Genomic DNA, 13,796 nt, shown 5'->3' on the forward strand with positions numbered 1-13,796 from the left:
TATATTTATAAAATAAAATAAAAACATATTAAAATATTATAAATAATATTATTGTTTTATGTTTAATATTTTATATAGAATAAATATTAATATACTATATATTATATTATTACATATATACTATAGAAAAGAAAAATTAAAATAAGAATTAAAGTAAAAATAAAATAAAGATAAAATTATATATCATATATACCAATAGAATAACAATATTATTGTATTATATAATAATATATATAATGCAATAACCATTTCCCTGTGGCCCAACCCTTCAGAAATCCTTTCAGGAATGTCAGCAGCAGCAGCTTTTTCACGGAGTGGGATCTGGAATGTTTGCAGCCGTGCCTCCATCCCCAGGGAGTTGCAGCTCTCAAAGGGGCTCTTTGTAAATGAAATGGGAATGGCCGTGGGGACTCTGGGAATGTCCCCGGGTCTGGGGTGGCAGCACATTTCTCCAGAGGCAGAAATGGAAAATGCTGCACGGAGAGGGGAAATGTCAGAAGCTGTCAGAGGTTCAGATGAAATCATTCCCATTGTGAGTGGCACTGAGCTCACCCCGAGGAAGCTGAGCTTTCCCTGGAATTGCCCCCTGACATTTGGGATGTGTTAATGACACGTTCAGCAGAGTCTGGGGCTGAGCCCAGCAGGAATTCCAGCAGGGAACCCAGGGAGAAGCACAGGGGGGACACTGGGAATGGGATTGTTCAGGAGGAGCAAACTAAACTCCATTCCCTGGGATCAGATCAGCTCCTCTGAATTATCTGAGAGAAGGAAAAGGCTCAGTGATCCCATAAAATATGGGTTTGGGATTGCAGGTGGGGCAGGAGCAGCCGTGGGCACTGCAGGGGTTTGTTCCCATCAGATCAGTGGGGATGTGGATTTGGGGGACCTGCACGAGCTCCAGGAGAGTGGGACAGGATTCCAGCAGCTCCTGCTCCATCTCTCCGGACACTCCAGGGATTAACCCCTGCTCAGTCACATCCAGGGTGAAAATAGGCAGAAATTTTCATTTCCATGGATTTGGAGCATGAAACTTCTCACAGAGGCTCCCAAACCTTTTAAAAGTTCCCCTGTTCACTCTTTTTCTGCTCCGTTTTGGGTGCCACCATTTGAACTTGAAAATCTCATTTAAAATCTAATTATCAGCTCTTACTGCTCTTCTTATAACACTGCCCAACCATACTCTGGCATGTCCAGTGCTTTAATATTTATTTCCAGTTTTAGGATGGATAATTCCTAAAGATTTTTAATCTGACCGCACATAAAAAGGAGAAAAAAAAAAATTGAAATTGATCTTTTTCAGCACTGTTTCATGCCTTATCTCCTCTGTGGTTTATTTACTGTACAGTGGCTTTCTTTGTGCTTTGTGTGATCCAATTCCTAAGCGATATATTCAGGAAAAAGCTCCAAGTAGGTAAATAAAAGGATCAGAGGGTATTTTTGGTCAGCTGCAAATCTCCTTGGAGAGTCTTTTATCCCTTTCTTTCCTGTGCTTTTATCTCCTTGTTATGACAAAAGCTTAAATAGCACTTACTGCCTCCTTCTCCTTAAATCCCATTTCTCCTTTCTCCTTAAAAAGTGTGAAACTTGGATTTAAGGGGGGTTGGGGAGTGATTTTTGAGGGATAAAGTTTGGAGTTGTTGGGACTGTTCCATCCTGGCAGGATCCAGCCCCAGATTGCTCCAGAGGAAAATGTTGGTACCCGGAGCAGAACAGGCTGCACAACCAGAATTTCCTCAGGAGCTGGGAATTCCATAGGGAAATATTCCCAGAATTTTCTCAGGAGCTGGGAATTCCATAGGGAGATATTCCTAGAATTTCCTTAGGAGCTGGGAATTCCGTAGGGAAATATTCCCAGAATTTCCTCAGGAGCTGGGAATTCCATAGGGAAATATTCCCAGAATTTCCTCAGGAGCTGGGAATTCCATAGGGAAATATTCCCAGAATTTCCTTAGGAGCTGGGAATTCCATGGGGAAATACTCCCAGAATTTCCTCAGGAGCTGGGAATTCCATGGGGAAATACTCCCAGAATTTCCTCAGGAGCTGGGAATTCCATAGGGAAATATTCCCAGAATTTTCTCAGGAGCTGGGAATTCCATGGGGAAATATTCCCAGAATTTCCTTAGGAGCTGGGAATTTCATGGGGAAATGTTCCCAGAATTTCCTCAGGAGCTGGGAATTCCATAGGGAAATATTCCCAGAATTTCCTCAGGAGCTGGGAATTCCATAGGGAAATATTCCCAGAATTTCCTCAGGAGCTGGGAATTCGGGGCTGCCTGTGCTGCCAGCTGGAGGAATTCAGTGTGAGGGGGCTCAGTGGCACCAGGGTCATTCTGGGTCTCTCCATGAGCTGCTTTTCCAGAACTTCCACACTTTTTGCAGGATTTTAGAGGAAAACAACCCCCCGCATGTTCTGTGTTAGATGTGAAAAACTGCTTTTTATGAGCACGAGCTCGATGGAATCTTACATTAACGGGATCTTGGCATTTTGCACTCCCAGGGAGCGTCTGGATCCTTGTGAGGGCTGGAAATTCTCTCGTTTGTATCAGCCCCAGACTCGAGCAAGGCCAAATGTGGGTGGGTTTTGATTTTTCCTCCAACGCTGAACCCATTTTCAGCCCTTCCTCATCTCCACAAACAGCCAGACGCAGTCAGGCTCAGACTGGAGGATGTGTGAAGAGAAATCTGCTCCTCTAAATCAAAATAATTCATCCCTTAATGGGCTGGGAGGAGGAAGAACTTTCCCTGACACTCTCAAAACTCCTTCCCCATCCCACAAATCCCTGTCAGCCGCAGCTTGTGCTCCTTCCCTCTGCACAGCTTTTGGGATAACCTTATCAGGTTATCACTTTTATTGCTGCCCGACTCCTGATGGATGTTTGGGCCACCAAAGCTGCCAGAAAATGATGGTTTGTATAGAATTAATCCATTTATTCAGCTCTCTTTGTCCAGCATTTCCCTTTCTACTCTAATAGCTGGAGTGTCATAAGAATTTTAAAATTTCCTACCAGACTTCCCACGGATTGAGGAAAGTTTGGAGTTGTGGAGGGAGAAGATTCCCAGCAGCCCGGGGGAACACTCTGTGTTCTCTGCTTGGAGAAAACCACATTTTTGCTTTCAGAACTGAGGGGTTGATAGTAAAAATAAGGTACTTGAACCTTTTAAAAGTGGATTTTTTACAGCTCTGGCGAGCTTTAGTTCCACTTCCACTCGCGTGGCCACACACACGCACAGGGCCTGCTTTGGGGTGGGACTTTCCCCCCTTTTCCCTCCTTTGAGACCGAATTTCAGTGGGTAGAACACGAGTGAAGCTGAACTGGCTGCACACAACTATTCCTGAGCACAAATATGTGCTCCCAGCCTTCATTTGAGGTTCTATCCTCGTTTTACGTTATCCCAGCTGGGTATTAAAGTGAGCTCCAGAACTGGCAATGGCGTGGGGAAAAGCAGATGTGGACTCGGAGCAAACAACACTTCTGGGTCCAGAGCTCTCCTTGATGTCTGCTTCAAACTCACACCCCAGGAAAAAAAAATAAAATCAAATGGAGAGGCCTTCCAAAATGCCTTTTCAAACATGCAAATGACGCTGGGAAAGTTTAACATGTATGCAAATGTAATCTGGAGAGGGGAATTAAAGACCTTTGGCTGGCCTGGAGGCTCAGCTGGTAGCAAAATAGAAATTTCTTGCTGGATGGGAGAGCGAGGTTCAAGCACAGGCCAGGGATGGCTGGGAGCTCCACGTAGGTGAAACTTGGAGCTCTACAGCAAAGCCAGGGCTTCAGAGATGTTCTGGTTCCTGTAATTGCATCCCCTGGATGTGGCTGGAGAGGAGAATGAACACAAAGGGTAAACAGAGGGGTGAGGAGAGCACAGAACCTCGGAGAGCCCCGGCAAGGGTAAAACTGCCCTGACAACTCACATATGGTTGGAGTTTAATCCACGGGGGAGAACAGGCACTCCACGCTTGTGCCAATTGTTTTCCACCCCCAAAGCAAAGAGATTTTAATGATTTATAGCAGAGCAGGGTGGATGTGTTACCTAATGGCTTTAGAATGACTCGATGCAGTTTTCGAAGCGATGCAGGAAGTGCAGTGGATAAACAAATCCCTTCTTATTCCTCTTTGTTCCCGTTTGAAACAGAGCTTTGGTTCTCTGCTAAAATCTGAATTTCTCTGGGAACGCTTTCCATGCAAGCAGAAAAAGAATTAAAATTTAAAAATGCTTTCCAGAACAAGGATTTTATTTGTGAGCTCAGTGTGGAATGTAGTTGGCAAATCCCATTTTTGAAGGATTTGTACAATTCTTATATGTCAGGCTACTGGCTTCAACTTGAGACAAGTCCATGAAGGAGGAAATTAATTCAAGGAATCACAAATTCATTTGCAAAATTGGGAAAGCATCATGGGCAGTCCCAGAACTTGTAGTACATGACTTAGTCAAACAAACTGACACTCTCTGAGGAGTCATTTCTGTTTTATGGCTGGAAATTAGAAAAAGAACATTTGCATCATTGCTTGGTGTGAAAGAGGCACCAATTCCCAAGCTTTTGTCCAGGGGATTGGAAACATTTGTCCACTTAGTGCCTTGGCAAAAGGGAAGCACCTGTGGAATTCCAGCAGAAATGATGTAGCCTCAGGTGGAGAAAACTGAGATAATTCATGGCTTATCTGTGAGCCCTGCTGGGAATCTGAGGATGCTGATTTGTGCAGCTCTGAGCTTATTAAATCCATCAAAATCCAATATTTGAAAAACTGCAGCGGCTGTGTGGAACACCATCCACCTCCACGGAGGAAATCCATCAGCTCTCCTAATTGCTTTTCTTCAGGAAAAGGCTTTGGACATCAGAGATGATTTTCTGGGGTGGGAGATGATGGATCACTTTTAATATCCAGCCCATCTGCTCCGAGTTCTGGTCACTGCCAGAGCCACACTCACCTTGCCCAGTGCCAGTAATTGAAATAAAATAGATAAAACTTCTGTTCCTCGGGACTCCTTGGACATGAACTTTCCTAGGAGATAAAAGCCAGGATTGGAGCTGGAGTTGGGTGTTTTAATTCCTTTCCTACCAGTATCTGTAGCTTTTGTAGGAGTGTTTGGAGAAGTGCAGGTGTTCTCTCATATGGTTTTCATTCCAAACCCCATATGTTTGGTTTTAGCTGAAATTCTGGGATTCGTATTTCCCCTCCACATGGAAATACCCCTATAACACGGAGAACTCCTCGTGTTCAGTGGAGCTGTCACTCCTGTCACGAGATTTGGGTGGGAAAGGAGAACCAAAGACAACAGGCAGCTCCAGGTTCTGCGTTCCTTCCCTGTCCAGGAAATCAGGGAGCATCTTCCCAAAGGAGTGTTAAAGAGAACAAACCCCGAGGGACCGAGTCTGCTCTTTAACTTGGGTCAAGTTTCCACTTTGCCTTGTCCTTTGGAATTTTTTTTCCATGAATTATATCCAGAGCAGGGTTTTTTTTTGGTGCAAGTTTCTGTTAGAAACTCATTATTGTAATTCAGGTAATTCTCCAGAGCACTGTTTGCTCCTTTAAGTGCTCTTTAATTGACAAGCACTGGCTTAGAACTTTCTCCAGCTCCTGATTTATAGCTCAGACTCCTCACTCTGGTTTTTCCCGCCATCCTCCTCCTGCTTTTCCTTTGAAGCCACCACAAACTTCTGATCCTGATGGATGGAACTCCAGCTGGCGACATCAGTCCAGAATTCAAGTGGAGGAGGGAGAAGATTCATTTTCTTAGGCCTTTTCCTGAGCTGTGCAATCCTAGAAGTTCTCTGTGTCTCCGTGCTCGTTTTCCCTATCCATATTTCTCCTGGATAATGGGATCCTGTCGGGGACAGTAGGAGCAGTGTTTCGTTACTCTGGCAACAAGAGCCAAACTTTCAGATGTTATTTTGCTTCTATTTAAAAAAAAAACCCCACTGCCAGTTATGATGTAAACGTTTGCAGCTCCCCCTAAATCTCTTTTCTTTCTGGAATTGAAGTGAAATGACCCTTCCGAGGGCAGAGTGAGGGATTGGAGCAGACATCTCCCAGCTGTGTGGGATTTGGGGAGATCCTCAGTGATCTGCTCAGACTCTTTTTAAGTGGCATATTTACTGCCAGCCTCATTGGAGGGGATGGAGCTTCTCAGCAGCACTGAGAGGCCAAATCCTCCTCTGAATTTATTTAGGAAAAGATTGGATGCTCTTCCTGCTGCAATTGCCTGAAGCCTTCAGCAGAATGTCATGGGAAGTGCTGAAAATACCCCAGCATTTCTCCTGAGCTTTTGTTTTTAGCAGAACTAATCCCACCAGGAATTTGAGACCGGGGTGCCATTTCAAGCCAGGTTTGTATTTTTCAGACGAGCAAGGATTTGACACATTTGGATGGAAAGGGAGCCATTCCTTCAGGAAGGAGGGATCCTCTCCCTCTTGGCTGGATCATGGCACTCACAGATTTCCCACCAGGCAGATGCTGCGTGAGTGACCCTCAGTTATTCCTTGGAATGACCTCTGCTCTCCCAATGCTGGTCACTTGCAGGAGTCTGCATCACCCATCTTTGACCTTCCTTGAGCTCTTGCACTCGGCAGCTCCAGTTTAGGAAGATTTCCCTGACTCTGGAGTATGTTTCTCTGGATTATCCAGCCATTACTCGGTTGTACATTGAATAAAACCCAACAATAACATTCTGCTGGGGGGAAAAAAAAATAAGCCAAAGGCTTCTTTAGTATTGGTCAGAACAGTGAATTATCCTAGAGGTCTGGAATTGCCCACTCCTGAAAACTCTTCCTTTGGGAGGCAGTTCCATGGATTTTGCCACGCTCGCTGCTGGCACTGAACCATTTCTTCACAATTGTGTAGATCTGGGGACTCCTGAGGGACCTTAAAGCTCACCCAGATCCACCCCTGCCATGGAACACCTTCCACTATCCCAGGTTGCTCCAAGCCCCATCCAGAGGATGCTTCCAGGGATGGGGAAGTCAGAAATTCTCTTGGAATTCCATTGCAGCCCCTCCCCACCCTCACAGGGAGGAATTCCTTCCCCATACCCCATCCAGCCCTGCCCTGTGGCAGTGGGAGCCATTCCCTGTGTCCTGTCCCTCCATCCCTTGTCCAAAGCCTCTCCCCATCTTTCTTGGGGCCCCTTCAGGCACTGCAAGGTCACAGTTTGGCCACCCTGAAGCTTCTCCAAGCTGAAGAATCCCAGTTCTCCCAGGCTTTCCCTGTAGGGGGGGTGCTCCATCCCTCTGCAGTGCAGGCTGGTTTTGGAAAGAGCCCTCAGGTAACTCCAGAGCCATCCTGAGGAGTTTCCCTTGGAGCACAATTCCCTGGGAGGATCTCAGAGCAGGAGATGAGTCAGAGGAATCATCCAGATTTCCTTTCTTCCCAATATCCCCTTGAATTTGATACAGGGAATGAGATGAGGTAACTCCTGTTTCCATAACCAGTCATTTCTGCTGAAATTCCATCTGCACTCAAACTGCCAATTAATTATAATTATAATTAACCTTTGCACGTGTGCTGGTTCCAAGTGGATTTTCAGTGGAAATCTGTGTTTGGATTTGATGCATTTGACATCATTGTTCAGGGCCTGAACCCATCCCTGCCAGAAATCAAAGCAAAGCCACACTTTGCCAGCACTCCTCTCACTCCACCCGACCATGGCAGGCAGGAAAAGGGACATTTTGGGGACATTGAGGTGGCTGCAGGTTGGGTTCCAACTTTTCTCCAGGACAGGAAGGGAATCTCAGAGCTGGGATGGTTTATTCTTCTTACACAATCAATAATGCCCCTGCTAAAAACACACTCTGGGATTCTCCTTTTGGTTTATTCTTCTTACACAATTAATAATCCCCCTGCTAAAAACACACTCTGGGATTCTCCCTTTGGTTTCTCCCCACTTTGTGGAGCTGAAATCAGTTTCCTTCTCCATGCCTGTGATTTTGGGGGATTTCCAGGAGGTGCTCCCTGTTCTATGGCTCTGCTGGGGGTTCCCTAATGAAGCTTTGACAGATTTAAGGTCACTTTTTGCAGGGTTCCACTCAGCACTCCCAGAAATGCACAGCAGGGACAGTTCCTCCACTCTCAACCGCTTTGATTTATGCTGAATTTATTTTCATGTCGGCACATTTCATGTCAGAAAGAAATAACAAATTTAGGTACAAGTTGTTGTTGGGGAAGGGAAGGTCTCCAAGGAAGCAGCTCATGAAATTCCCTCACTTTAAGAGCAGTGGATGATTTTTATTTTGTTTTTCTTTAACCCACCACACTTCTATTTCCAGAGCAACTAATTGGGATATTAATGGGAATAAAGCACCTGAAAGCTCTTGCAGTGGGATTTTCTGCAGAGCCCTTATCCCACAACCCTGCATTTCCTTCAGAGTGGAATATTTGAGGATGTGAGCCACTAAATGAATGTTTTGCTGGCATTAAATGCAGGAGATGGTTTTAGTTTAAGGCTCCAAAAGTTTCAGACTGAAAAGAATCAGGGACAGGGAGTTATCTTTTAGAAGAGAACTCTTATCAGCAGAGCTTCTTATCATTTGGAGGAGCTGTGTTTGTCATTTGAATGTGTTTGGCCATCAGTGTCCCAGGATTTTCAGCTTCCAGAAACATCCACTCCTTCTGGGATTCCAAACCTCACTTTGGTTTAAAGAAACATCCCCTTTTACTGCATTCCTGCTGTAGAAATGGGGGAAATACATGGAAAAAAGGCACCAGAATCCCAATATATCTTATTTTTGAGATTTGTATGGGTAGGCAAACACATGTGCTTGCTCAGATTAATAAAAGAACTTAAAATAGTAGCAAGAATGGTTGAAAAATGGGGTTTAGAAGGTTCTGAATTTTTTAGAATGTTCAAAATGGGGTTTAGCAGGTTCAGATGATGTGATAGGAATTTAAACATATTTGAATAATTTTGGAAGAAGTTGAAAGAAAATTTCTTATATTTTATTCTTCTTTGAAAAATTCCCTTTCATGCCTTGGCAGTTGGATGTTAAATGAGAATTATTTGTTATGGGATAAAATAGACTTGACATGGAAAGAAAGAGAGCAGAGAAGGTAGCTGGTTTTCATTATTAATATTCATTTTATTATGTTTTGTGTGGTAAATATCTCACTGAAGAAGAGTCAAAATAGAGAAATTTGGGAGATCAATTGTTTTCATGTCTCAAATCACCAACAGAGGGGAGAAAAAGGGGGAGAGGAGAGGGAAGAACCTGAAGAGAAAGGCAGAGATTAAGGTCAGTGGGATGACACAGGGGGAGAATCCCAGAATCCTGGAATGGTTGGGTTGGAAGGGACATTGGGGTCACCCCATGCCACCCCATGTCATGGCCAGGGACACCTCCACTCTCCCAGGTGCTCCAACCCAAACTATTCCAGGACTGTGCTCGTGGGGTTGTTCAGTCACTCCCAACCCTTCTGAATTTTCCAATTGAGAAATAAATGAGAAAAAAGTCATTTCAAACCTGCCGGGGATCAGTGGGACAAAGGCTGATCCTGGCAGCCTCGCGTGCTTCCAAAACTAATACTGTGGGATGAGAGAATTCTGCTCATTCCTTCAAAGCAGACTGGGACATCCTTGAGCAGCTTGGTGCTGGTGCTGTCTCAGAACACCCAAGATCCCAATAAAATCCTGACAACACCCTGGAGGTCATTCCTGGAGGTCACCTCCTCTTCCTCCCACACTCCCCAGGGAAATTTGGGTCCAGCCTCTCGTCCATGGCCACCCACCCTCAGATCAGCTGAGAAATCATCCTTTGGTCAGCAGAACCTTTGTGAACAATGTTATTTTTTGCTCTTTGTTCTCTTCTTTTGGTTTGAAAGATTGCTTTTGTTCGTTGTGTGCAAATGTTTAGAAATCCCTCATTTGTGGCTCATAAAAATGAAACCTGGATGTGGGGCTGGGTTTGAGAAATGAAAGGGGGACTTGTTATTTTTTTTTAATATACATTTATTTTATTCTGATTTTTGTTTCAAGAAGGGAATTAAAATGAGTTTATCCCAAGCCCATTTTTAAGTGCTTTGAGATGGATCCGTTTTTCTGTGGGTTTGAAGCCTGTGAGGGACTTGTTGTCTTCTCCAGCCAAATGCAGATGGGATAAACATAAGCATTAATTAGGAATTCCTAAATCTACACCTTCCTATTGATAGGAATGTAAACATTTGTAATGAATGCCTTGGCTGTGGGAAGGAGTATCTTGGATTTGGGTGCTCATGCAGGAAAACCTTGCTCAGTGATTTCTGATGGTGTCACGCTCACAGCAGGATCTGCCACTCTGTCCCAATTAACTTGTCATAATTAACATAATCATCAATCCCATGAGACCAAATGCATTGAGCATCCAGTATGGGACTCCATGTGCTGCATGTTTTGTGGGAAACCCTGCTGGGAGCAGCTGGGACTGAGGGACAGCTTCTCTTGTGGTTCCTTTAGTGGGTTTTGGTGTTGGATCTGCATTTGTTTGGGTGGTTCATGGGGTGTTCCTGGTTGGATTTCTCTGGATGGTTCATGGGGTGTTCCTGGTTGGATTTCTCAGGATGGTTCATGGGGTGTTCCTGGTTGGATTTCTCTGGATGGTTCATGGGTGTTCCTGGTTGGATTTCTCTGGGTGGTTCATGGGGTGTTCCTGGTTGGATTTCTCTGGATGGTTCATGGGTGTTCCTGGTTGGATTTCTCTGGGTGGTTCATGGGGTGTTCCTGGTTGGAATTCTCAGGATGGTTCATGGGTGTTCCTGGTTGAAATTCTCAGGATGGTTCATGGGGTGTTCCTGGTTGGATTTCTCTGGATGGTTCATGGGTTGTTCCTGGTCTGGGAGGTCGTGTGACCCAAATGTGAAGACACTTAACTACACTTCATATGGAGTTTAGAGCCGTGCACTAATGCAGTACAGGATTTGAAAAATACAAAAACAAAAATCTTAAGGCATCAGCCCTGCTGGGCAGGGAGCTGGGAGCACTTGCCCTCAGTGGCCCTCCTGATGCCTTGAGAGGCTGCCTAGAACAGGAGCTGGACAGAGTTAAAGAATAAAACAGACATTTATTAAAAAGCCTGAGTGGATACACCTTGGGCAGTACAAGAGCCTGGCCAAGGCTGCTCCCAAGATGGACCCAAGATGGACAGCAGGTCATGAGTTTTCACACTTTTATAAGATTTGGGGTTAATTGTCCAATCACAGCTCCAGGTGATGCAGTCCCTCCCTCCCAGTTTGCTCTCCTCCACTCCCTGTTTGCACTTTCTGGGCTGAAGCTGCAGCGGTGTCCTTGGTTCTGGGCTGGGAAAGGATTGTTCTGTGGGACTGAGCTGTGAGGAGAGCTGCTGACACTTACATGGAGTTCAGAGTTAAATACCAATGCAGCACAGAGTCTGAAAATAGGAAAGCTAAAACTGAAGGCATCACTGCCAGCCTGCCTTGGTGGCCTTGCCAGGTCTCACCTCTCTCTCCTGCCCTCCCACAGGTGCTGCAGGGGGCTCAGCTGATCGCCGTGGCCTCGGCCGAGCCCGCGGCTGGCGGCGTGGACGGCTCCCCGCTGCAGGGCAGCGACATCCAGGTGCAGTACGTGCAGCTGACACCCGTGACAGACCACGCTGCCACCAGCCAAGTACGAGCCAGACCTTCCTTCTTCTCCTTCTCCTTCTCCTTCTCCTTCTCCTTCTCCTTCTCCTTCTCCTTCTCCTTCTCCTTCTCCTTCTCCTTCTCCTTCTCCTTCTCCTTCTCCTTCTCCTTCTCCTTCCCCTTCCCCTTCCCCTTCCCCTTCTCCTTCTCCTCTCCTCTCCTCTCCTCTCCTCTCCTCTCCTCTCCTCTCCTCTCCTCTCCTCTCCTCTCCTCTCCTCTCCTCTCCTCTCATCTGTTTTATATCTACCCACAAATACGAGCAGCTCATCATCCTCTTTCCAAGCCATAAAACCCATCATTTATAACAAGAAACATATTTTTTTTTAAGGTATAAATGATCCTTGACTGCTCTTGCTTTGCTGTCCTTGCTCAGTGCCTCTGGAGAAGTTATTTTGGTCACTGGTGTGTTCTTGAAGGCTGAGAGCCTCACAAAAGACAGCACCAAAAACGTGTCTGCAATCAGCCAAAAAGTATTTTCAGACTGAGGTTTCCCTCAGAAAAGTCATTCCTGTTCTGACAGCACTTTTCCAGTTGTTTTGATCAACAGAAAGTCCAGTTGGAAGTGAACACTTGATCCTCTCTGCTTGAGGAGGAATTATTTGGGCTTTTTTGGTCGTTTTTAATCAGTTTGAACAGCCGTGAATCTGAGGCTAGAAAAAGTCTGTCATCAGCTTGAAGCTTTGGTGACAGCACCACAAAGCTGATTTAAAACAGTTGGAACACGTTTTTCTGAATTTGGTCACACGTGGTTTTGAAAATCCCACTCCGTGGGCTTCTTCAAGTGCTTGTGGAATTCTTTTTGCCTCGCCACTGCCCTCGTCAATATTTTATTTTTAACAGTGAGGGTGTTCTGCAGGGGTTGTGCCTTGTTTTTCATGGATCCTCCATCACTGCTGCTCCTGTGGATTGAATAAATCCAAGAACAACAGGATACCCTGAGCTGGGAAGGACCCGCAAGGACCATGACCCCAGACAAGCACAGCTGGCAGTGAGAGGTGTTCCTCATGCTGCTGTCCCCTCTCCAAGCCTGGGGAATTCCCAGATTTCCCTCCCTCCTCATGCAGCACCTCCTCAGGAAGCAGAGTCCCAAGAGCAGCAGCCCCCCAGGAGCTCCTCCCTCTGCAGGGACACTTTGCACCGTGTGGTGAAGCACGGAGCTTTCCAGGGAAAGCAGGACAGGAATGGGACAGAAAAAGGGCAGGAAAGGAAAAGCAGACAAGCCCCAAGACAAGTCAGCCATAAATATTTCCTCACTTTGCACCAAGTGAAAACTGAGCATCTGGAAAGGAGCTGGAGAAAGCAACTTGGTGTTTGCACTGCTCTGAGTTTATCCATAGTTCAGGAGATTTTTGTGGATAAAAATCTGGAATTTTCCTGTGGAGAAGGATCTCTCATCTGAGGAGAAAAGTCTTACCTGAGGGAAGGGAAAATCCAAGTGAGGCTGCCCTGACACTTCCACCTGGTTCTTTGTCAAGGTGCTGAGAGGTCCCCAAGGCTTTTGCAGCTCTTTATCAATCAAAGCTCATTGAAGTGGAATTTATTTTCCACCTGGGTTGGATTCTGTGCCAATTCCCTGTTTGAAACAGCACAAATGTGGATTTATTTAATGTCTCACTACAAGGTACCAGTTTTCTGCCCCTTTTTTCCCCTGAAATTAATCCCTACTCTGAGTTCAGCTGGAACAGAGCAAAATCCACTTCAATTTTGTATTTTCAGTCTATTCATGAATGATTTTTGCTTGGCTTCTTTTCATGTTTTGACAGCAGTTTGCAAAGTCTAGAAATAGAGAATATTTGGATTAAAATTCTATGCTCAGATGCAATGCTGGTGGCAAATTTTGTTAGATTTGGAAAAAAACCCCACCATCATTCCAAACCTAAATTCTTGTAATCCCTTCAGGTCTGAGGTTGGATCAATATTTGGTGTTGCTGTTGTGCTGATATTTGATAATTCTATTTACTCAAGTACTATTATTACTTTTCCTCTAAACGGGAAAGAAAACTTTGAGGAATATTTAATTTTTTTTTGTGCTATCCAATTTAGCAATCTCATAGATTTATTCAGCACCTTGGCATGAATTTATTGAGCTTTTAAGCAAACACAAAATACCCTTCAAATTAAACAGGGAAAAAAATCCCTGTAGCCAAATGCAATCACTGGCAACAAGGCAGAGGGAAATAAATGAATTT

At 45.0% G+C, this 13,796-nt stretch overlaps 1 protein-coding gene across 2 annotated transcripts in view; it reads left to right on the forward strand.

Moving 5' to 3' along the window:
• The window catches only part of LOC119705404 (BTG3 associated nuclear protein), a 112,027-nt gene that overhangs the window by 96,477 nt on the left and 1,754 nt on the right, over positions 1-13,796 (forward strand). For both annotated transcript variants that reach the window (XM_038147752.1, XM_038147753.1), the window contains exon 12: positions 11,450-11,593. In XM_038147752.1, the coding sequence (XP_038003680.1) occupies positions 11,450-11,593 (144 nt within the window). The remainder of the gene's footprint in view (positions 1-11,449; positions 11,594-13,796) is intronic.

Source organism: Motacilla alba, chromosome 11, assembly GCF_015832195.1.
Source record: "Motacilla alba alba isolate MOTALB_02 chromosome 11, Motacilla_alba_V1.0_pri, whole genome shotgun sequence".
In the NCBI taxonomy this organism is placed as follows: domain Eukaryota; kingdom Metazoa; phylum Chordata; class Aves; order Passeriformes; family Motacillidae; genus Motacilla; species Motacilla alba.